At 33.9% G+C, this 24,458-nt stretch overlaps 3 protein-coding genes across 4 annotated transcripts in view; 1 reads left to right on the top strand and 2 right to left on the bottom strand.

Annotated features, from left to right (window-relative positions):
* The window catches only part of LOC133190462 (spindle assembly abnormal protein 6 homolog), a 281,161-nt gene that overhangs the window by 145,585 nt on the left and 111,118 nt on the right, over nucleotides 1-24,458 (bottom strand). The gene's annotated exons all lie outside the window — the stretch shown is intronic.
* Nucleotides 599-7,334, bottom strand: LOC133190479 (zinc finger Ran-binding domain-containing protein 2-like). Of its 2 annotated transcripts, XM_061326136.1 has the most exons (9): nucleotides 7,250-7,333; nucleotides 4,692-4,744; nucleotides 4,259-4,364; nucleotides 3,697-3,779; nucleotides 3,494-3,570; nucleotides 1,723-1,803; nucleotides 1,378-1,634; nucleotides 1,018-1,092; nucleotides 599-635 (listed from the first exon to the last, which is right to left on the bottom strand). In XM_061326136.1, exons 1-9 carry the CDS (start codon nucleotides 7,306-7,308, stop codon nucleotides 629-631), a joined length of 798 nt encoding a protein of 265 aa, XP_061182120.1. In that variant the 5' UTR covers nucleotides 7,309-7,333; the 3' UTR covers nucleotides 599-628. The 2 variants fall into 2 exon arrangements, with proteins under 2 accessions (XP_061182120.1, XP_061182119.1); XM_061326135.1 differs by having other exon boundaries at nucleotides 599-1,092; nucleotides 7,250-7,334.
* Nucleotides 8,559-24,180, top strand: LOC133190456 (endoplasmic reticulum metallopeptidase 1-like). The gene is made up of 14 exons (XM_061326104.1): nucleotides 8,559-9,143; nucleotides 9,539-9,666; nucleotides 9,967-10,072; nucleotides 10,255-10,401; nucleotides 10,650-10,742; nucleotides 11,125-11,337; nucleotides 12,811-13,040; nucleotides 13,339-13,519; nucleotides 13,773-13,963; nucleotides 15,902-16,057; nucleotides 21,001-21,200; nucleotides 22,028-22,146; nucleotides 22,545-22,729; nucleotides 23,857-24,180. The coding sequence occupies exons 1-14, from the start codon at nucleotides 8,576-8,578 to the stop codon at nucleotides 24,016-24,018; spliced, it is 2,679 nt and encodes an 892-aa protein (XP_061182088.1). The 5' UTR covers nucleotides 8,559-8,575; the 3' UTR covers nucleotides 24,019-24,180.

Raw genomic sequence — 24,458 nt, 5'->3', positions numbered from 1 at the left:
TATATATATATATATATATATATATATATATATATATATATATATATATATACATATATATATATTTAAAGGAATGCCGCTTGTCCATGAGAAGTTCCTGAGAGTTTATTTGATCAGTTTTGAAAAATTAAGAATTATGAGGTGCAAACTCTCTTCTACAACAGCACCTGAAATTTTATGTTTTCAAGGACAAATATGTTTCCAAATTTTTAATTTAAACTTGAATGAAAATTTAAGCTGTTCCCCACAGCTCTGTACATCACGATCATCTTGTCACAATAGCCATAAACAATTTTATCTATTTGTTCATAAGCTGAGTGTATGACTGTAAATGAACATGTTTTTTAATGTATAATTACAGTAAAACTTGTCTAATCTGGACATCAGTGGAAATTGGCCGGATTAGCCAAAATTCCGGGTTAGACAACATCTTAAATAATTGAATTTACTGAAAGGGACTTAAAATTTCCATCATATTAGGCAAGATTTCGGAATATACAACATCCAAATTAGACAAGTTTCACTGTATTAATTACTTAGGAAAAAAATCTTGCTGCAACATAAGAACTTTACAAGCAACTGACACTGTTCCTCTTGACTGAACATCATCATCACTGGTTTCTGAATTTTAAGACCTGCAACAACAGAATGAAGGACAATTTGCAAAGTGCTCAATGAATAATATGCAACATACCCATCCATTTTCAAAAGAAGATGGAAAAAATAAAATCCTGTGAAGAAAATGAACTATGTTTTGAAAATTAGAGATGAAAAATAGTTCAACTTTGATTAGGTTATCTACATCAATGCACACCTTGTTTTAAGTGGGAGGCATCCATTATACGAAAAAGCATTTAACGAGATTACGTTTCCTTTTCCTTTTTTAAAAAATAACTTTAATTCCTCAAAATGACATGTTAATCATAACTACAATATATGAGTGGTTTCTATAATCCTGAAATTATCTTCAAAAAATAAATATGCATTTCTAAAGATGCCATCCTTTTAATATCAAACCTCGACCGCCGTGATCTTCGCCTGTCTCTTGATCTTGACCTTGACCTTCGTGACTCTCTGATTGGTGACCTGGATCTGAAACAAGATAAAAAGTCATTATCAGTACCAATTTATGCTATTAAGGAAAATGTTACAACAATTCCAATGATATATGTTCATTAAAACTTTAAATAAAAAAAATAAACAAAAATTAAAAATTTCTCATTATTGTTAAATACTGGGCCTTTGGTAATATTAAATACTGAACTGTATAACTTTAAATTAATTTACACTGAAAAACAACACATATTATTAATAAATGACCAAAACTGATAACGACCTTTTGACCAATACCAAGGTGAAACCCTGTCACCCCGTTACCTTGACCTAGACCGTCTTCTGTTCTTGCTACGGGATCTGGATCGAGAGCGTGAGCTTGAACGGGACCGGGATGACCTAGAGGATGAAGAGCGTGATGAGCGAGATGAGCTAGATGAAGAACTTCTCGATCGTGATCTGGATTTGGACCTCGCAGACGTTTTGGTGTTGTCATCATCATCATCATCACTGGCACCAAGGTCATATGCACCCAAATCACCATCTTCATCATCATCCTCTTCTTCCTCCTCTTCTTCATCCTGCATAAAAAGTTAAAGTTACTCTATACAGTAATAATCTTCCACAGCATTTTATCAAGGAATGTGTGTCTTATTTTCAGTAACATACATCTTGAGGTGGAGGTGGAGCTGGCTTTGGGGCTACTTTCTCTTCTGTGGATCCTCTAAATTTCTTCTTTTTTCGACCAAACTGAAAAAGAAAACCATGTTTTTTAAAATTAAATTCAAAATGGGAACCATTAAGTTGGAACATTCTCTCACACAAACACACACACACAAAAAAAACAAGAGGCCCAGGGGCCACATCGCTCACCTGAGCACTGTGGCTAGGAAAAAAGAAAAAAATCAGTTAAGTATTGAAAAGCTTAAAAAAAGTGGTCCCAACCTACCCTAAAAGGGAGTGGGAGGGGGGTATGATTTGAACAAAATTAAATCTACACTTACTAAGGATGCTTACATAATTTTTTGACTAACTGTGACATTTTTCTCTACAAGTTTGAACTTTCATTGTGGCCCCACCCTACCCCATGGAGGTCATGATTTGAACAAACTTGAATCTACACTATCTGAGGATGCTTCCATATAAATATTACAAACAGTGGCTTTGCTGTTCTTGAGAAGATTTTTAAAGATTTTTCCTATATATTCCTATGTAAAACTTTGATCGTTCATTGTGGCCCCACCCTACCCCTGGGGGGTCATGATTTGAACAAACTTGAATCCACACCACCTGAGGATGCTTCCACATAAATATGACCAATTATAGCTTTGCTGTTCTTGAGAAGAAGATTTTTGAAGATTTTTCCTATATACACCTATGTTAACCTTTGATCGTCCATTGTGGCCCCACCCTACCCCTGGGGGTCATGATTTAAAGAAACTTGAATCTACACCACCTGAGGATGCTTCCACATAAATATGACCAATCATAGTTTTGCTGTTCTTAAGAAGAAGATTTTTCCTATATTTTCCTATGTAAAAATTTGATCGTCCATTGAGGCCCCACCCTACCCCCGGGGGTAATGATTTGAACAAACTTGAACCCACACCACCTGAGGATGCTTCCACATAAATATTACCAGTCATTGCTTTGCTGTTCTTGAGAAAAAGATTTTTGAAGATTTTTCCTATATATACACCTATGTTATGCTTTGATCGTTCATTGTGACCTCACCCTACCCCTGGGGATCATAATTTGAACAAACTTGAATCTACACCACCTGAGGATGCTTCCATATAAATATGACCAATCATAGCTTTGCTGTTCTTGAGAAGAAGATTTTTGAAGATTTTTCCTAAATATTCCTATGTAAAACTTTGATCGTCCATTGTGGCCCCTACCCTACCCCTGGGGGTCATGATTTGAACAAACTTGAATCTACACTACCTGGCAATAATTCCACATGAGTTTCATCTTTCCTGGCCCATTGGTTCTTGAGGAGAAGATTTTTCAATAATGCCATTATTTTTTTGTTATTTCGTAATTGTCTCCCCTTGTTGAAGGGTGTGGCCCTTCATTTGAACAAACTTGAATCCCCTTCACCCAAGGATACTTTGTGCCAAGTTTGATTGAAATTGGCCCAGTAGTTCTGGAGAAGAAGATGAAAATGTGAAAAGTTTACGACAACGCCAACAACAACACCAACGACAACGCCAACGACGACGACAGACAACGGACAAATTTCGATCAGAAAAGCTCACTTGAGCCTTTGGCTCAGGTGAGCTAAAAACAATGGGTTTAAATACATATACATGTATATAGTCTTCAAAAAATGTTTTATGTATCTAAATCAAGATTATTTATTTAACTCGTGTAAATTATCAACCTTTAATTTTTTTTCACTTAAAACAAATTAAGAAACATACAAAAAACAAAATACCTCATCATATTCATCATCATCAACTCTCTCCTTATATTCAACAATTTCATCTCGTTCCATGTAACCTCCACCAAACCCTACAAGTGCCACACACAAGTTGGATTTGAATGACACAGTTTCCAAACTACTATTAATATTCTTATATACTGTACATGTTAATTCAATTTGTTTTCGTAGACACATATTCATAAATAAATACAAACCAGTCCTTTGTTCCTGTTTTCCATATTTTGGTGCGTTACAGACATTGCATGTAGTTCTTCTTGCCCAGTTCACATTAGCACAGCTGGTACAAAAAAAATTATTTACATTAAGTGTAAGTTCGCTGGTATAAATACATGAAGAGCAGTGTGCTTCATTTGATTGCCTTTACAGTGGTTAACTAGTACCAAGGGTTTCCTAAATAGGGAATAGAAATACTGGCAAAGCTAATAGAGGATTGTCAAGAAACTTCGAAAAATTCTTAGAGGTTAAATCTCATATAATTAATGATATAAATAATAATATGAGAAATGCCCATTCCTCTAACATATCCTATTAAAGTATTTGACAAAACAAAGTTCAGGATATCTAAGTTTCACTGTATTTTACCCATAATCATATATGTGGATCTTTTTTTTTCTCAGAGTAGTTGATGCTTTCAGTAATAGCTACTATTTTGATTCTAGGACACTACCTAATTACCTATAGGAAAAGAGTAACTGCTGTTTACCCCCCCCCCCCCCCACATGATGAATAGCAAACCACAACATATGATTATCTTACCTCTTACACTGCCAGTCATCGGCACTAAAGAGACCTTTGCTTTTGTCTGCTAACTGTTTGCCGATCTCTGTTCCACCTTTCTTGAATACAGTTCCATCTTTCTTTTCTGTTTTAATTAGTGAATAATTTGATTAGGTTTACATGTAATTTAGTTTAACAAGTCTGCAATAAACTGTTCAACAGATCTCCATATCTAAATATGTTTTTATCAATGTGATACAAGGCTAAATATTAGATAGTATTTCTTAAACATACCATAAATGATATGTTAAGATTAATATATTTTTAATATTAAAATATGTATACATTTTGAAGTATATGAAAAAAATATTTACACATTTCTCAATTTTACCCATTTCTGAATTCTTTAGAATGAATGAAATAAGCTATGAAGTACAATTGTTAAATTCCTAATACATGTATAGATAAATACCTTGTCCGCATCTATTACATTCATTTCTTCTAGAAAAATTAACATTCCCACACCTAAAAATGAAAATGCAATCTTTGAGAAATGTTTTCTGTAAAAAAAAAAGAAGAAGCTTTTTTATTTGTTCTTGTTTATAAATCAATCAAAGCTCATCAATATATTTGGGAAGTATGTTCTCTAATATTCTGGCAATTGCTACATTATACATGATACATCAGATTACTACCAACTAGATATGAGATTTATAAATATGGAATAGGACTTAGAATTTATTACAATCCATCAAATATTTTTTTATGTCAGATATCCATAAGAAATATGATTTTCAAAAGTGAAATCTGTTTTCAATATATGACTAACAATGGAACCTGAATGCTGAACCCAGGAGACATCGATTTTAAAAGTTTGGTAAAAGGTTACAGCGAATTACAAAATAGCGGTAAAGTTTTCAATAGCTTAAGTAATCATTGTAATTATGCAAACAGTTTGCCTGATACATGAGCAAGAAGATTTTTGAAGTTTTCCCCCCCAATATATATGACCAACTTAGCTCTTACTTTGGAGCTTGAACAAAGGGGCATGGGAGGAGGGGGGAAAATCAGTTAGTGTTTATTATAATCCTGTAAACACTTTGTCTGCTACACATATTTGTCCATGAGGACAGAGGAAGATTTTATGAGGTATTTTCAATATAATCATGACCATCTCAGTGCAAAGAGGTGCAAACGGGATCCAAGATAAATGGGTTATGCACTCATTGTAATCATACACTTAGTTTGTCCACTAGGGTAGATGTTATTTAGAGGTGAAGATTTTCAAAGATGTTATGAATTTTCAATATACAACTAACATAACTCCACCCTGAGGCCTGAACTATAGGCCCAGGGGTAGGAATTTCACAATTTTGATTAGAAAGGTAGTTGTTTACTATAATCATGTACTCAGTTTGCCTGCTTAATGTCCATGAGTGGAGAGGAACATTTTCAAAGATTCATTGTATTGTCAATATATGACCAACTAAGCCCTATCCTAGGGCCTGAACCATGGACCTAGTGGTGGTGAATTTCAAAATTCTGGTAAAAGATTAAGTCTCATTTTAATCATGCCATCAGTTTGCCTGCTAGATGTTCATGAGTAAAAAATATTTTATAGAATATAATGCATTTTCAATATAGATTCAGATTTATTTGCTAATTATGGTCCCACTGGGGCAATATATGATCAACCTAGCCCTAACCTCTTACTCTAACCCCCTCTTATGTTTGTAAAATTCAACATAAAATACTTCGGGAGCAAATGACATGATTAGGGCTGTCATGGTTCCAAAATTTTTCGGGTCGGGTCGGGTCTGTAAATTTTCGGTTCGGTTTCGGGTTTTTCAGGTCGGGTATTTACATCTATTTTAAACCTTAATTTCATGAATTTAACTTGAAAAATCTTTATTTGTTACATTAAATTTACATCGAGAAGAAGTCTTACATGTAACCATGCGAACGTCTATACATCGGTGACTTGGCCTACTATTAGTCACAACCTGACCATTCCTGCTCGTTTTGATAATCCGTGACAAGTGTTTTGTTATGGAATGAAGTAAATTTCAGTTGTGATGTTTATTTATCACTGTTATCATCATCATTCCTTTGATTTCGACGCCATTTTTTGTATTGAACAGACTCTAATATATAAACCAGACCCGAACCGAAATCCGGAAAAATGGAACCGGAACCGAACCGAACAACTTGGACCGCGGTTCTTGGTTATTTCGGGTAATCATGACAGCCCTAGACATGATGTCACACAGACCCTCATGGTGACTGCATCTTTTCAAAAAGTTGTTCATATTAGATGTTAGGGTCAATTTACTCAATTACAGTGACTGAGAGGGGGATCTGTCCAGAAATCTGGTTCGAAACATTGACTGATGTGAATCGTACCACAATGGCACATGTTGTTGTTAGTTTTAATTGTAAGTTTTAATTAAAAATGTGCAAGACTGGAATTCTCCAAAAATGTGTTGCACTCCTGTCACCTCGCTCGCCATCTATGCTCGAGGAGCTCTCTAATTGTTGTTTACATTGCTTTATTGATAAAACTGCCGACTCCTTTGATCAGTTTACAACCCATATTATACTACTTCACGTAGATTAATTTGAATACAATGAATACAATGTCAAATGATACACTGAAATCAATGACCTATACAAATGTGCATTATATGTAGTAGAAAATATGCATCAGTCTGATTTAATCAAGGCCTATAGTTTCATTTCGAATCAAATCTTTGTAATTGTTTCAAAAGGAAAGACATCCCTACTATTAAGGAACAGAAAGCAGAGTAAAAGGGACATGCTTGCAAATCAACTTAAACTGAATTTAAAACCAAACGGAACAATACTAAAACTTGACATTTTAATTACAATTGCTAAGGGAGATAATTTTCTACAAACTGAAGTATGTTATTAGCATGTAGCGGGGTATACATTGAAAAAAATAAGGCAACAGCATCAATAATTACAATCATTGTAATTCAGAAAATCTCAATAAAGCGAATATATACTTACTTTGGATCTGGACAGACCCAGTCGCCTTCGTTTGGCTTAAATCGTCCAGAGCCAGACATCGCCACCACACTTCTACCAAATAGGGTTTACCACGGCATATTCGATATTGCTTATTTCACTTACCTTTTCAATGAATTTTTTTTATGAAATCTTCTATGATATATATTTTATTATATATTTTAAATTCTTCTTTACAGAAGCACATTTTAAAGTTTTCCTACAAAAATGTTTACCACGACTTTCTTATGAACGAACTCCCATGTAAAATGGGTAACACCAATCACCGAAATATTCTTCTTGCATGCCATAAATATTATTTTGTATAATCTTTTTGTTCTTTAAATGTAAATCTAAAATGATAACATAATAAATGAATTAATGTTCTTGCAAAACAAAATAATAATAATAATGTAATATAGGAAAAGACTTTATCTTTATTTACCTGTTTTATTAGGGTTGCCTGCCGATTTATCAATAAGAGTTATCTTTCTTTGGTTAACTTTATTCCTTTATTCAAATTAAGACCACTTTTAGTTAAAATATAAGTATCCAGAGTCTAGAATAATTAATATTATCAATTCATTTTAAATTTCATAGTCATTTTTTAAAACGGGCATTCTTTTGCGTTTTCTTTAGAAGTTCCTGTAATCATGGTAATTTCTGAATATTTCGGTGATTAAAGTACTCATTGTAGCACTTGCTAAATCAAAGTTATATGTGCGTTTGAATACACTAGTAATTTGAATGTTTTTCTGAAGACCAAAATTTAGATTGATTATATCCAGCTGACCGACGGTTTCCACGGAAGGTGCGTACAGGATAAGTGTACAAAGTTCGTGGCAGAATAAATGGATGAGATATATCGTAAAAATAAGATAATATGTTGACGGTGCGACCGTTGGGGCGAGCGCAGTGTTCACTTCATTATTATGATCCGCCTCTTCAAACCGCACGAGACATTTGGAACGTCTAGACTGTGACGTCACATGACGTCGTATGTTAGCTGCATTTCCATAAACAAAGTTTAAAAGTGCAAATATTTTAACAAAGAACGTTTAATCTACTATCTGCATGCAATATCCATTAACTTAAGGTGAGTTTATTTTGTGTGAATTTTTAGTTGTTGTCACCGCGTGAACGAAGTTAGCAACGAGAACAAGAAGCGATGCATTGTGGGTCAGAATTACTGCGGAAAAAAATTCTATTGAATGAATGTGCAGTAGTCCGAATTTTCTCTTCGCCCAGGCGTTGTCGTTAGAGCTCGCAGTGACGAGCGGCGCTTCGCGCCGCTCGCTGCGCTCGCTATAACTCTCCATCAACTGCGCCATGGAGTCATCGGCCAGGAAGCGTCATCCAAAGGGACGCAGCAAAGATAATGTTATCCAAGGAGTTGGAGGTGTGGACGACACAGAAGATAAACCAAACAACCCCAAAATAAATTTTAATTCTTATGCTCTATTTTCTGTGTATCTAGGGACAGCGATGCTCATTTATTTGTTAATGTATCTACTGTTTCACAGTTTCCCAACACCTTTAAAAGGGGAAGCTTGTTTATCAGAAAAACTATTTTGTGAAGAAAGAGCAAGATTCCACTTGGAAAACATCACTAATTTCGGACCCCGTGTCGCTGGGAGCTATGCAAATGAAGTAAAGGCAAAAGATTATTTAATGAAGGAAGTTAGGAAAATTCAGGAACAACTTCATGCATCAAAGAAAATGGAAATAGATTTGCAAATTACATCTGGTTCTTTTCACCTAGTTAACTTTATACAAACTAACTTTTACAGCGTATACAGAAATATGCAAAATATTGTTGTAAAAATATCAGAGCAAGAAGAGTCAGAAGATAGTTTTCTTATCAATTGTCACCATGACAGTGTTTCATCTAGTCCAGGTAATTTATAGAATATGTATAAATATGTTTCTATGAACTTTGAAATTGAATACTTTGCTTTGCCATGTTTCCAAAAGGAATTTCTAAGTTCATTATATGCCATCTCTTTCCAAACATTAGTTTTAAAATCAAATGTTCCTGTATGAGGGATCCCCCCTTTTTAAATACAAAATTGAAATTCATACAGTGTGAAATTTTTTACAGTACATTTTGTCCTCTTACATCATGTTTCCTCTTCAAACTGAAAACAAAGTTGCCTTTATACTTTTAATGAAAGTATATGCTTTAGTTTAATTATTTTTTAAGGAAAGCATACTTATGCTGTACAATTGAAATCTTTGAAATTTGACTTTAGTCAAATTTTAGAAGTTATTTATTTTTTTCTTTTTCTGTAGGAGCTGGAGATAATGCAGTTAGCTGTTCAGTAATGCTAGAAATCATACGAATAATTTCTAGATCACCCTTTAAGCTCAAACACAATGTCATTTTTCTGTTCAATGGAGCAGAAGAAAACATGTTGCAGGTATAAAATGGAATAATTAATGGGAAAACAGTTTCTTTTACCATTGTTTTCCCCTCCATTGTCTTCTGAGTAGTGCCCTGAAAATTTCATAGAATCATGCTTCACTATCTTTAATTTTTCAAAATAGAAAAGAGGCCATAGGGCTAATAGCATTTTTCAATTAATTTTTTAATTTCATTTGTCTAGTAAATAACAAAATATTATACATCTAAATAATCCTTATGCTACTTTTCATTTTCTTTCATCCATCTTATTTATAAAAAATGCTTTTATCAAATTCTTCTATTGTTTATTCAACAGGCTAGTCATGGATTTATTACTCAACATAAGTGGGTCAAATCTATAAAGACTGTGATAAATTTAGACTCAGCAGGTGCTGGGGGCTGGGAAGTAGTTTTCCAGACAGGTATATTATTAAATGCTTTTCTGATTTTCTAGTTTAAGATGCTTCATAAAAATAATGTTTCACATAAAATAGTACAATGAACAGTCATTCAGATTATACTATCTCCAATATTAGGAATTATTCTTCATCTTAAATCTGACTCAATTATAAAAATATTTATTATCCATTTTGTATTACTTCAGGGCCTGAACATCCATGGCTGGTTGCAGCATATGCAGAATCAGTGCCTCATCCATTCGGTTCTGTTATTGGTCAGGAGTTCTTTGAACTTGGATTAATTCCTTCAGATACAGACTTCAGAATTTTTAGAGACTTTGGTAGAATCCCAGGTAGGTTTTTTTTTCTGATGTTAAAATTTTAACGAATTTTTATATTATTTTATTGATATACATGTACAACCCCCCCCCCCTTTTTTTTACCACAGAAACATATATTTCATTTCTGTAAATCTTGATTTTCAAACATACATATATGAATGATAAGGCTGATATTTTTTATTTCTAATGTAATAGCAGTGTTAGATTAAATATTAAAGCTTAATATAGAGTAATATTATATGCATGCTTTTTAATTCCAGGATTGGATATCGCACACATTGCCAATGGATATATCTACCACACAATGTATGATCAGCCAAAGTATATACCCTCTGGGTGTCTTCAGCGAGCAGGTAAGAATTTGTACAACAATTCAGTTTAATATAGAATCATACATAATATACTTAAGCAGTGTGAAAAAGGCAGAACAAAATCACAAGAGGTAGACATAAATAATTTCTAAAAAAAAAAAAAAAAAAAAAAAAAGGGCAGATTTAAGGATTTAAGTTCACCAAAATGACATACTGGTAATCTTCATGATTTAATTAAAAAAAACAAAAAACTAACTGATTTATTTCATGACTCTTGAGTAATGTACTTTTAATGACTATTGAGTCTTCCTTCATAACATAACTTGAGAGCATCCTGGATTTGTCAAGAAGCATTAATTTCATAATCATAGAGCCATAATTTCATACTCACAGAGTCCCCCAAATTTTTTTACTTGTTTTACAGGCGATAATCTCTTGGCATTGATTCTGAAGCTGGCATCCAATCCTAAACTGGCAGATCCGGGTCTAGACAGACATGGATCAATGATTTTCATTGACGTCTTTGGAATCTTCATGGTCCACTATCCCCTGAGAATCGGACAGATTCTGAATTATCTGGCTGTCGTTTTGTGTTTCCTTCACATTTATAAAACATCAGCAAGATATTCTATGAAAGGTACACCTGTATATTCTAAAATCCCTGAGCTATGTTACAATGGTTATAATAGGGGAGGTTTTTATTTCAAGAGTTAAAAAAAAATCTAAATCTATACTTATCACTCAAATGACTAATTGTTATACATGTACATCTTTACCCTTCACCATTTTTTTTTATTGTAAATGTACTTGGGGGGGGGGGGGGGGGGGGTTAATTTACACTAAGTATCTATACAACTGTACAAATAGTTTTGTATGTACTTTGATATTTTATAATTTACATCCACTATATTAGAGCAGTAATAAAAACATTTAGATCTGAAAATGTGTGTAAGAAGCTCACACATGCTATATGACATCACACATATTCATTAACTATTAGTGCATGGTATTTAAGTTAATGTTGGTACAAGAAATATTTCTTAAAGTTAAAAATGTGAATTCAAGAAATAACAGTCTAGGTTTTTGAGTTTATTGGATCATATATACACTGGAGCAAAAATAATGCATGATAAATGGTGAAGCTATTTGTTGTGAATTACTATGTGCTCCAATTTTTATATTCTCCATAAACCAAAGTAATACTAATTAACAAAACATTATGCCACAATTGTGAGATAGCTCTTGTATATGGTTATTGCCCCTGATCCGTGTAATTATAACAAGACTATCCTCATTTACAGTAAAGGGGGGGGGTGGCATAAATAAGATGTCCATTCCAGTACTAGGATATTTTGAAATTTATAACCTTTTTATTTATAGTTTAAGCATAAAGTGACAAATTGAAGAGGCATAATATAAAATTCTTTCTCTTCACTCCTGAACATGTAGCAATCAGGGTTTGTGCAGAATGGTAATTATTAATGATTAGATTCCCAATGTACCAAACTTTGTTAGTTCATATTCCCTAGGTCTGGAATTTCCTCAACAGTGGTGATGAAAATGTCCACTTAGTGTATGCTTGCAGTATTTATGAACATCTACTGTAACCCGAGATTATGCTTTCATTTTTTTAATCATACATGTACATATATGTAGTTGATTTGCATGGTATTGGTTTAGCAGTGGAACATGTTAAACAAAGTTCTTGCATGATACTCTTAAAAGATCATCACCTCCCTATTGCCTCATTTTTTATTACTATTTATTATTTAGATTTGGAGGCTAAGTAATTATTTCAAAGTAAAGTACATGGTAAAATTTCATTAGTGCAATTTTATAAAAATTTTGCAAGATTTGGCAATTTTCATGAAAAGTCATGAATAATTTTTATATCTGGATTTGAATCTGCTCGCTGAAATGCAATTCACTGTGACTCGCTTAGCCCAAATAATTGAAATGTTTAAAATTAATGAGTGAAATTTTTTAATATTCAAGGACAGAACACTCTAATAGCAAAATAACTCTCTTTAGAATAAGAGCATGTATATGTTATTAAATTAGGAGAAAGCTATATTCCTTATAACCTATTTGTGTGCTTTCCATTTTGTAGAGTTGAATGCCTGGTCCTATGTGCTGTTGGTACTGTGCTTTGTGCTGACCTCCCTGTTGTCCTGGGTGCTGTGCATACTTTTGTTGGCCAGTTTTGGGCTGATAACGAGCATGTCGGTACGAGCAATGTTCTGGTTCACCCACAACACCAACATCTTCTCTGTGTTTGTGGTCCCATCCCTTGCGGTGATTCTGCGTCTACATCAGTATTTTAGAGATTACTTATGGAAGGTATACGATGTATTTGTATTGATATGTTGGTTTCTCATAACAAGTTTGAATGTATAAAATTCTACTTACTGCATGATAAATTATATTCAGCACTGTAAATCAGATTCTAATTATGAAAATTTTATTCATGTAAAAAATTGTGAGATAGTTAATTACATCATACTAATTATATGTGAATGATAGCAATTCTGTCTTACGGACAAATGCAGTACATGTGCTACCTGTCTAGAGAATTGCTCTGAATGAATATTAAGTAACAAAACATTTTTATGATTTACTAAATTTATTGGCTTCACAGAAAATAAGTCCATCTATAAAAGAAGAAATCCACTTTGATGCGTCCCTTGTGATATGGTCCATATTCACCGTCTTACTGACTGCAGCTGGACTGGCCTCAGCCTTTTTGCCTATGTTATGGATACTACCACCTCTAGTCATTAGGGAATATGTTGCATATTACATCAAACCAGACTGGCAATGTATGTTAAGGTTTTTCCTAAAAACTCAATTTTTTTTAATTTATAATAGATAATTTTAACTTGATTTTTTGGTAAATATTCCATGAGAATTTCACATTTAAACAAAAATTGTTAATGATTTCATGATTTCATATATAGTTTATCACTGTTCTGCAAATTTTCAAGTTATTATGTTTTTGATAAACTAGACATTACACATGTAATTAAGATTCATACTGTGTAGAATCTAAGTTTGCTCTTTTTGTTTTTTTAGCCTCACCCCTTTCCTATCTTCTTGTCACCCTTAGCAGTATAGCAATACCAACCCTGATTATGATGGAGATTTTCTTTGGAATGTTCTCACTGCTTGTGCCAATCATGGGCCGTTCTGGCACATCCTTGCCTCCTGATGTGGCCATTGCAGTCATCACTAGTCTGTTTGTCTGTCTGTACAGTCAGTATTTGGTACGAAGGAACTTATGTTTAAAAGAAAATATTCTAAACGACTATGTTTGTCTTCGATTCAATCATATCATTTTCTTACAAATCTGCAAATATCCTTTATAGAATTGAATTAAGTTTAGAATTTAATGAATGTACAATTGTACATGTATAAGATTATGCTTTGAAGATTAATTTAAATGATATATTTTAAGAGAATTTCTATGTTTTCTAAATCTTTTGGTATAATGTCTCCCCTTCCAGGGGAGACATATTGTTTTTGTCGATTTTCTTCTTCTTCTTCTTCTTCTTCATCCAAATTTTGTCCAGGCCGTAACTTTAATACCCTTTGACATTAAGACTTCAAACTTGGAACATAGATAGATGACATTGAGAAGGAGTGCACGCCACCAACATTTTTGACCTTGACCTATTTATAAGGTCAAGGTCAATCTTTTACATGAAAATAGAGTTCAGCCCATAACTTAAGATCCCTTTGATATTAGGACTTCAAACTTGTAACATAGGAAGAAGACCTTGAGACAAAATGCACTGCATTAGAATTTTGACCTTGACCCCTTTCTGCCTTCAAGGTCAAATAGGGAAAAAACACGATCTGACCATAACTTGAGAACCTTTTGACATTAAGACTTCAAACTTGGAACATGCAGAGGTGGTATAAAGGAAGGATGCATGCCACCAAAAATTTTGACCTTGATTCAATTATTATAAGGTCAAGGTCAATCTTTTACATCAAAATAGAGTCCAAGCCATAGCTTGAGTACCCTTTGATATTAGGACTTCAAACTTGTAACAGAGAAAGAAGACATTGATACAAGATGCACTGCATTAGAATTTTGACCTTGACCCCTTTCTGCCTTCAAGGTCAAATAGGGAAAAAACACGATCTGACCATAACTTGAGAACCTTTTGACATTAAGACTTCAAACTTGGAACATGCAGAGGTGGTATAAAGGAGGGATGCATGCCACCAAAATTTTTGACCTTGATTTAATTATTATAAGGTCAAGGTCAATCTTTTACATCAAAATAGAGTCCAAGCCATAGCTTGAGTACCCTTTGATATTAGGACTTCAAACTTGTAACAGAGAAAGAAGACATTGATACAAGATGCAACACACCAAAAGTTTTGACCTTGACCTCTTTTCTTCCTCAAGGTCAAATAGGGAAAAAACTTGATTAGACCATTACTTAAGAATCCTTTGTTATAAAGACTTCAGACATGGAACATGCAGAAATGGTATGAAGGAGGGATGCATGCCACCAAAATTTTTGACCTTGATCCAATTATTATAATGTCAAGATCAATCTTTTACATCAAAATAGAGTCCAGGCCTTAGCTTGAGTATCCTTTGATATTAGGACTTCAAACTTGTAACATAGAAAGAAAACATTGTTACAAGATGCAACACTTCAAAATTTTGACCTTGACCCCTTTCTTCAAGGTCAAATAGAGAAAACATGACTAGACCATAACTTGAGAACCCTGACATTAAGACTTCAAACTTGGAACATGGAGAGGTGGTATAGAGGAAGGGTGAATGGCAACATTTTTTTCACCTTGACCTATTAATAAAGTCAAGGTCAATCATTAACATGAAAATATAGTCTAGGTCATAACTTGAGAACTTTTTGACATTAGGATTTCAAACTTGGAACAAGGAAAGACAACATCGAGACTAAATGCACTGCATCAAAATATTTGACCTTGACCACTTTCTTCAAGGTCAAATTAAGAAAAACACAACCAGACCATTACTTGAGATCCGTTTGACATGAAGACTTGAAATTTTGTACACAGAATTTGAGTTGAGATGCACTGCATTATTATTTTTGACCCTGATCATATATTTGCACTCTTAATGTTGGTAAAGAAGGGGAGACATGTGTTTTTTTGTAAAAAAAAACAATACCCACTAGTTTTCTTTGATTTTTTTTTAGGTTGGAGCAACATATTTATGCAGCAATATGAAATCCTTCCTAGTGTTTCTAACCTCCTGTTTTGTTGTTGGTGTACTAGTAGTAATCTTCACACCGCTGGGATTTCCCTTTAGTGGTAATCCAAACGGTCCATCTCCTAAAAGAGTTCTACCATTTGTAAGTACAGCTAACATGAAGGGTTAGATGAAAGATTTTAGGCTAGAACAATATTTTTTCATAACAATGTTTCCTGGTTTTGTTGAAATAAACTTTTTACTTTACACTGAGGGAAATGCAAGCATCCTTTTTTTTTATGACTAAAACAAGACTTTGGTTTTTTATGTCATTTTAGAGGGCATTGGAGAGGATCTAAAATTTTACTTTTACATGTAAATTTTTTCGTAAATTTTTAAGTACATGTACATGTATCTGTTTTCCTGGCTGATTGACCATTTACTATAATTATTTCAAAATGTCAATTTGATATGGACATCTTCATGAAGTACAGATTGTATATATTTAATAGGGGGCCAACTTTAAAGAAATAAATTTACATTAACAGGGTTCTCACTAGGATTTTGCTAACTTGAGTCCCAGGACTCAATATTTCTGAAAAGGTCTCGTCCCAGCTAAATTTGATGCATCCCAGAAAAATTATGTCTAGTCCCAACTAAATTATTGCAGTATCCTTCCATCCATCAATAAAAATATTTATTATTTTATCAGTTTGTTTAGGCAATATTAACATATTCAAATACATAAACTGGTAATGCATTCAAGTCATATTCTGAAATACACGCGTAATCAATTGCCATAAAAATTAACTTGGTATTTATAAAGCTAAAATTAACTGTTTCATAATCAATTAGTACCCAAAAGTTGAATATATACAATCACAGGTGTCATGTGCAATGAAGTGTAACTAATCCTGTCAGTTGTCTGCACTGGGTGAAATTCACGAGATAATCAAGCCACATTGTGTATACAAGCAGTAATTATGTTTTCTAGATAAAACTCAAGATTCAAAAGTGTTTTCAAAAGAAGCTGCAGTGTGTTTACAGCTGTCGGAGTTAAATTTGGGGCAAAGGGCGTGGTCTCAAGGTCACTTCAAAGTTGACCAAATATGACATTTTATTAAAATGTTGATATTTTGCTTACTATAAGGACTAGGATCACCAAATCTTTTCAGTTGATGTATCTGACCTCATATCATGTTGACTCAAAAGTAGGTCACCGTGACCTACTTTTTAGCTCACCTGAGCCAAAGGCTCAAGTGAGCTTTTCTGATCAAAATTTGTCCGTTGTCTGTCGTCGTTGTCGTTGTTGTTGGCGTTGGCGTTGTCGTTGGCGTTGGCGATGTTGTTGTAAACTTTTCACATTTTCATCTTCTTCTCAAGAACCACTGGGCCAAATTCAACCAGACTTGCCACAAAGTATCCTTGGGTGAAGGGGATTCAAGTTTGTTCAAATGAAGGGCCACGCCCTCTTTCAAGGGGAGATAATTAGGAATTAGTGAAAAAATAATGACATCATTTAAAAATCTTCTTCTCAAGAACCACTGGGCCAGGAAAGATGAAACTTATGTGGAAACATCCTCAGGTAGTGTAGATTCAAGTTTGTTCAATTCATGACCCCCGGGGGTAGGGTGGGGCCACAATGGGGGATCAAAGTTTTACATAGAAATATATAGGAAAATATCTTTAAAAATCTTCTTCTTAAAAACAGCAAAGCCATGATTGGTCATATTTATATGAAAGCATCCTCAGGTAGTGTAGATTCAAGTTTGTTCAAATCATGACCCCCAGGGGTAGGGTGGGGCCACAATGGGGGATCAAAGTTTTACATAAAAATATATAGGAAAATATCTTTAAAAATCTTCTTCTTAAGAACAGCAAAGCCATGATTGGTCATATTTATATGGAAGCATCCTTAGGTAGTGTAGATTCAAGTTTGTTCAAATCATGACCCCCAGGGGTAGGGTGGGGCCACAATGGGGGATCAAAGTTTTACATAGAAATATATAGGAAAATATCTTTAAAAATCTTCTTCTTAAGAACTGCAAAGCCAAGATTGGTCATATTTATATGGAAGCATCCTCAGGTAGTGTAGATTCAAGTTTGTTCAAATCATGACCCCCGGGGGTATGGTGAGGCCACAATGGGGGATCAAAGTTTTACATAGAAATATATAGGAAAATATCTTTAAAAATCTTCTTCTTAAGAACACCAAAGCCATGATTGGTCATATTTATATGAAAGTATCCTCAGGTAGTGTAGATTCAAGTTTGTTCAAATCATGACCCCCGGGGGTAGGACGAGGCCTCAATGGGGGATCAAAGTTTTACATAGAAATATATAGGAAAATATCTTTAAAAATCTTCTTCTTAAGAACAGCAAAGCTGTGATTGGTCATATTTATATGAAAGCATCCTCAGGTAGTGTAGATTCAAGTTTGTTCAAATCATGACCCCTGGGGGTAGGGTGGGGCCACAATGGGGGGGTCAAAGTTTTTCGTAAGAGTATATAGAAAAAAACTTTAAAAATCTTCTTCTCAAGATAAGCAAAGACATGATTGATCATATTTATATGGAAGCATCCTCAGGTAGTGTAGATTCAAGTTTGTTCAAATCATGACCCCTGGAGGTAGGGTGGGGCCACAATGGGTGATCAAAGTTTACAGAGGAATATATAGGAAAAAATCTTTCTCTCAAGAACAGAAAAGCCATGATTAGTCAAATTGATATGGAAGCATCGTTCAAATGATTGTTCAAATGAGCACCCCCGGGGGTAGGGTGGGGCCACAATGGGGGATCAAATTTTTACAAATGAATACATGTATATGGGAAAAAATCTTCTGCTCAAGAACAGCAAAGTTATTTGTTATATTGATATGAAAGCATTGGTAGTTTAAAACCCCCCTCTCTCTCCCCCGTTAACTTTTCAATACTGAACTGATTTTTGCTTTTTTTCCTAGCCAGTGTGCTCAGGTGAGCGATGTGGCCCATGGGCCTCTTGTTAAATTTTGTGGCCATTCTTTTTCAAAATGATTTAGAGGCATATTTTGAACAGTTTAAGGCCTATGATCATCAAACTTTGTCAGTTGATGTATCTTGGGTCCTCGGAGTACGTCGACTAAAAAGTAGGTCACCTTGACCTACTTTTTGAATTTTATGGCTAATCTTTTTCAAAACAATTATGGTCATTAATTCGAATACTGAGAGGTTTAGAATCATTAAATCTTGTAAGATGATGCATCTTGGGGCAATAAAACATATTTATTAAAAAGTAGGTCACAGTGACCTACTTTTTGAACTTTGCAGGCATTCGATTTCAAAGTGTTTTAGAGGCATAATTTGGACATTTTAAGGCCTATGATCATAAAACTTTGTAAGTTGATGCATCTTGGGTTCTCAAAAAATGTAAACTGAAAAGTAGGTCACTGTGACCTACTTTTCAATTTATATGACTATAATTAAATATTTCAGGTACTAATTGGCCTAGAATTATCAAACTTTGTCAGTTGATGCATCTTTCGTCTTCAGAACAGGTCGACTAAAAAGTATATCACCGTGACCTACTTTTCAATTTATATGACTATAATTAAATATTTCAGGTACTAATTGGTCTAGAATCATCAAACTTTGTCAGTTGATGCATCTTGGGTCATTGGAATAGGTTGACTGAAAAGTAGGTCACCGTGATCTACTTTTCAATTTATATGACTATAATTAAATATTTCAGGTACTAATTGGTCTAGAATCATCAAACTTTGTCAGTTGATGCATCTTGGGTCTTCAGAATAGGTTGACTGAAAAGTAGGTCACTGTGACCTACTTTTGAAAATTTATGGCTTTAATTAAATATTTCAGGTACTAATTGGCTTAGAATCATCAAACTTTGTCAGTTGATGCATCTTGGGTCCGCAGAGTTAGTAGACTGAAAAGTAGGTCACCATGACCTATTTTTTAAATTTTATGGCTTTATTTAAATATATCAGGTACTTATTGGCTTAGAATCATCAAACTTTGTCAGTTGATGCATCTTGGGTCCTCAAAGTATGTCATCTGAAAAGTAGGTCAATGTGACCTACTCTTGAAATTTTATGGTTATAATTTTAAAAATATTGTAGGTATTCATTGGCTTAGAATCATCAAACTTTGTTGATGCATCTTCGGTCCTCAGAGAATGACAAGTGATAAGTAGACCACTATGACCAACTCTCAGGTACTAATTGGCTTAGAATCATCTTGGGTTCTCAGAGTGTTTCATCTAAAATGTAGGTCATGATGACCTACCTTTGGAATTTCAAGGGTTTATCTAAATATACAGGATACTTAGAGGCTACAAATAGAAGTGATAGGTTGTACAGTTTATCAGAAGAGCGATTCAAGGCCCTTGGGCCTCTTGTTACCACATATTTTCACAATTCTTTTTCACATTATTTTTTATTTAATTTTATTTTTTAAGTTATGTAGAACTCTTATCCATTTACTCTGGAGTAAAACTTATTTGAAAAAATAATTAAAATAACACAAAGTAGGATGAAGTCTTCAGAGATTAGTATTCCATTGAAATTAAGCATAAAACCTGACACAATATTCTTTTTTAAAATTTTATTTTGTTTTTGTATGATATATGGGTTATTTAAAGCATAATATTTCATTTACAAACAATAAATAAATAAAAATCAATAGGGTTCTCTAGGGTTCTTTAGAGTTCTCTAGGGTTCTCTGTTTAGTAGTACCCTTACAGGAAGGTTTCGATTAAATATTTCTCTGACAAATCCTAACATCTAAATTCTTCGTTTTCAAAAGCACCCAAATTTTCTCACTAACGAGGACGCGTCCACTTATGAGTCCGCGGACGCATCATTTTTAAGAACCTTGCATCCCAAGTAATTTCGCTACATCTAGGACGCAGCTTCTTGCATTAATGAGAAAAGTTTTCAAACCAAAAATATCTAAAAAATATTTGTATCATTAATCGAAAATGCAAGTACATTTACATTTTGTTAAAGTGATGTGTGAACATTCTTACACAGTGTCGACTGATTTATTCATGTTTTTATGATAGCAGGTTGGGTTAGTGTTGTGACATATTGGTTTCTTTTTTACTTTTAAGCATATGCATAGGAAATTCCATGATAAAAATGGTCTCTTAGTAAAGGAAGACAGTGGACTTTGGAATCTTCCAATGGATTACATAGGAGCAGACTTATTTCATGATAATGAATTCATTAAGAAATCTCAGCGTAAGGAATGCGATGGACCTAACTGTGGTCTGCCATATCTTATTCCAATCGGCCATATGTTGGACCCCAGGTTAGAGGATGTCTCTTTAATTGATAAAGATCTGAGAGAGAGGAGAGAATGAGAGAGAGAGATCAGAGAAAGGGAGAGGGAGGGAGGGAGAGAAAGATTTCAGAGGGAGAGAGAAAGATCTCAGAGATAGAAGGGGGGGGGGGGGGTTGTGAGTATATGAACCTAGTTTACTAAGTTTAGGAATGGGACTCAAACCATCAGCCTGCTGTCAGTCCTATTCAAATCAATATGAAAGTCATTGATGGTTGAAATACCAGACTGAATATAATTTTTACTCTGAGTCATTTGAGCATTATGGCCAATTGGTCTTCTTGTTTTGCATGTATATATGATAAATTGTTGAATTTGTGCTCATTATGGAAATGCTACAATAAAATGAAATGTCTTTTGAAATATAGGTTGAAAATGGATGTAACTTAGTATAAATTAGCAATTTTCATGTTACTCTTTGGGCATTGTTGGATATCCATGAATGATCTTGTCTTTTACTCTTCAAAAAGAGATCACCCATGGGTATAGGACAATTCTCTTGGGACACAAACATATACATTAAAACACGCTTATAGCAAAGTGCCAGGGATGGACAATTGTGCTTTGTTATAAACTTAATTTGTTATATATGTTAAGTTCACAATACTTTATAAAACCAGGAGTCGTTGGATTCCCCCGTATTGGGTATTCGACGATGCCCTGGTTTGCAATAAAAATCATTTTGCTGTAAGCATAACTTTATTATAATCATGTTCGCTATAAGTGTGTTCTACTGTATACCATTCACATCTTATCTTTGAATGGTATGGTACAAAAGTTTCTTTTATGAATTTAAGCCTGTCCCTTTACTTCATGAATAACGAGGACCCAGATGTAAACCCTTTGGTGAAGTTAAAGCTAATAGAAAGAAGAAATGTGCTACCAGAGATTGAAAGATTCACATTCCAAGCATTGGGTAAAGTAAAGAAAACATTACCAATCTTGTCAATTATGAAAGCAGCAAAATATTTCAATCTCAAACTGCAAAGATATTCTGTGTGAAAATGATTGGTAAAATTATTAAAAAATATAGATGGGTGTGATTCAGTAAAACTAAGTACTATACCTGTAATTGGTACATATATGTAAAAGGATTTTTTGCCCCTTTTTATGTTACCTATGGGAATTATTTCTGTATATATTTTATGGTTCCAAGGCCATAAAACTTAGATGAGCTCACTTTTGATCTCAATCTCATTTTTCCATTATAAATTCCTTATGAAAAGTGAGACTGAGATCAAAAGTGATCTCGACAAAGTTTTATGGCCCCAGAGCCAGTTTAACTTATGATTTGATAACATTCTTCAACAACAGGACCTGACCATATGACCATGTATATTGTGCCTCCATCTGGTGTCCAGTTGGTTGATTGGTCCATTGACCGAGGACATCCCACACCAGTGTCACAAAGAAAAGGAACCAATGAAACCCTTTACTTTGTGTATTACTCTCATGGACTACAACCTGATACTCCATGGGAATTCTACCTTGATTTTAAGGTAACATTGACTGATATTTTCTGGTTCATAAAGTGTTCAGTCAAAAAAACTTTTCTTTTACCCAAGAGTTTCAGTTTAATCAGCTCTCTGATCAAATAGTGTTGAGAATCTGTCTCATGCTTGTTAGCATTCATTAATTTGATGCATTTTTAGTTCATCTAAGCTGAAGGTTCAAGTTAGTTTTTGTTATTGAAATTTGTCCATTGTTTGTCATCATTGATGTAAACTTTTCACAATTTCATCTTCTTCACCAGAGCCACTGGACCAAAAAAGATGAAACTTAAGTGACAGGCACATATTATTGGAGGAAAGGGGGGAGAGCCTAGGATTCCCACTGTTTTTTCAAACAAAACCTTTTATTGTTGAAAATATTCACTGAAAGGGCTGTTGACTCCTCCACTTTTTGTAACAGTATAGTCAAATCGTCCCATGATAATGTATTTATAAAATTTGATTCTGGAAAAAATCTGGAACCTATGAAACTTAACAGCATAAACAATTTATCAAATTTGTCATTCTGAAGTCTTATAATACTTACAGAAGTAAGTACCATACTAGTTAACATTGATGCAGCAAAGTCAAACATATGTGCAGATGAGTCCTCAGCAGGTAGTTTTGCAGCAAGGTGTACATAAGGTCACATACTCCCCGCATTAGTGTTAGCCTGGTAACACAACCGCTATTTAAAGAAAGGGACATAGACAGGGGGACCTGATGAAAACCTTATGCATTTGTCAAACAAGTAATTCAGTTGAAGAACATGGGAGAAAGTACATTACTATAATTGTTCATTGTTTAGAAAATTCCTCAGTTTACTTTCAAATTGTTTAATTTATTGTTTGTGTTGTCTCAACAGTGGTTTAGAGTGGGCACTTTATTTCTTAGTGTAAATTGAATTTGGGTGTGAAGAGGCAGCATATATGTTGTTGAACACCATGACAGAAGCTGGCTATTGCTCTACGAGAAAAGAGTCTGGCTAAAAACCAATATGTTAATGTCAAAGGTTATGTTCGAGATGCATTGTTCAAACTAATCCATGCAGCCACTGTGCTCTCAACACTTTATTTTAACAAAAATCTTAAAATTATATCCATATAATACATATTGATTTATATTCTTGTTTACAGATGGCAGAAAAAACAGACATAGTTACAGAAATTGTCATGTGTGGTCATTATCTCCATGGCGACCAGCACATAACACCACTCTTACAACGATTTATACACAGTCTTCCTGACTGGGCAGCCCCAAATCCCTGGGTCGTCACTTACAATTTGTACCAGTTTTGATTGGTGAGAGAAGAATGCTAAAAATATAATGGACCATAGAACTTGGGCCTTTTTGATCAATTTTTACATTTTATTAGATTTATTTTTATTGTAAATAAGGGGAATTTTTCAATTGATGGGCTTTTCCCATTAATACTTACCGTACATTTTCTTTGAAGACTTCTTTCTATAATTTTATTGGTATTTGTGATACATTTTAAAACTATAGTTTTTTCAGTTGAATCTTTGTGATACATGTACTGTAGCATTTTTAATTGAACCCTAATTTTCTACTCTTTGTATATTTGTCTCAATTCAGCACATTATTCTCTTGTACACTCTTACTCTAGATAGATGTTTCGTTTTTTTTTTTTTTTGTGTCTGCTCAAAAGAAACATTGTTTGAAAAAAAAATATGTAGATGGAGCATTAAAGTTACATTTGATAACTATGGTTTGCAAA

This window comes from Saccostrea echinata, unplaced genomic scaffold, assembly GCF_033153115.1.
Source record: "Saccostrea echinata isolate AGI-Se365-2 ecotype Australia unplaced genomic scaffold, CSIRO_AGI_Sech_v1 ptg000022l, whole genome shotgun sequence".
NCBI classification, from domain to species: Eukaryota; Metazoa; Mollusca; class Bivalvia; order Ostreida; family Ostreidae; genus Saccostrea; species Saccostrea echinata.
Note: the sequence above shows the minus strand (reverse complement) of the source record. Positions and strands in the feature narration are given on the sequence as shown.

Coding starts and splice junctions, on each gene's coding strand:
- LOC133190479 (XM_061326135.1), bottom strand. CDS start 7,308: ATGTCTGGCTCTGGACGATTTAAGCCAAACGAAGGCGACTGGGTCTGT. Junction 4,745..7,249: donor TGGGTCTGTCCAGATCCAAA/GTAAGTATATAT, acceptor TTTCATTTTTAG/GTGTGGGAATGTTAATTTTT. Junction 1,804..3,493: donor ATGATGATGAATATGATGAG/GTATTTTGTTTT, acceptor TTTCTTTTTCAG/TTTGGTCGAAAAAAGAAGAA.
- LOC133190456 (XM_061326104.1), top strand. CDS start 8,576: ATGGAGTCATCGGCCAGGAAGCGTCATCCAAAGGGACGCAGCAAAGAT. Junction 10,073..10,254: donor GGAAGTAGTTTTCCAGACAG/GTATATTATTAA, acceptor GTATTACTTCAG/GGCCTGAACATCCATGGCTG. Junction 13,520..13,772: donor CATCAAACCAGACTGGCAAT/GTATGTTAAGGT, acceptor TTGTTTTTTTAG/CCTCACCCCTTTCCTATCTT.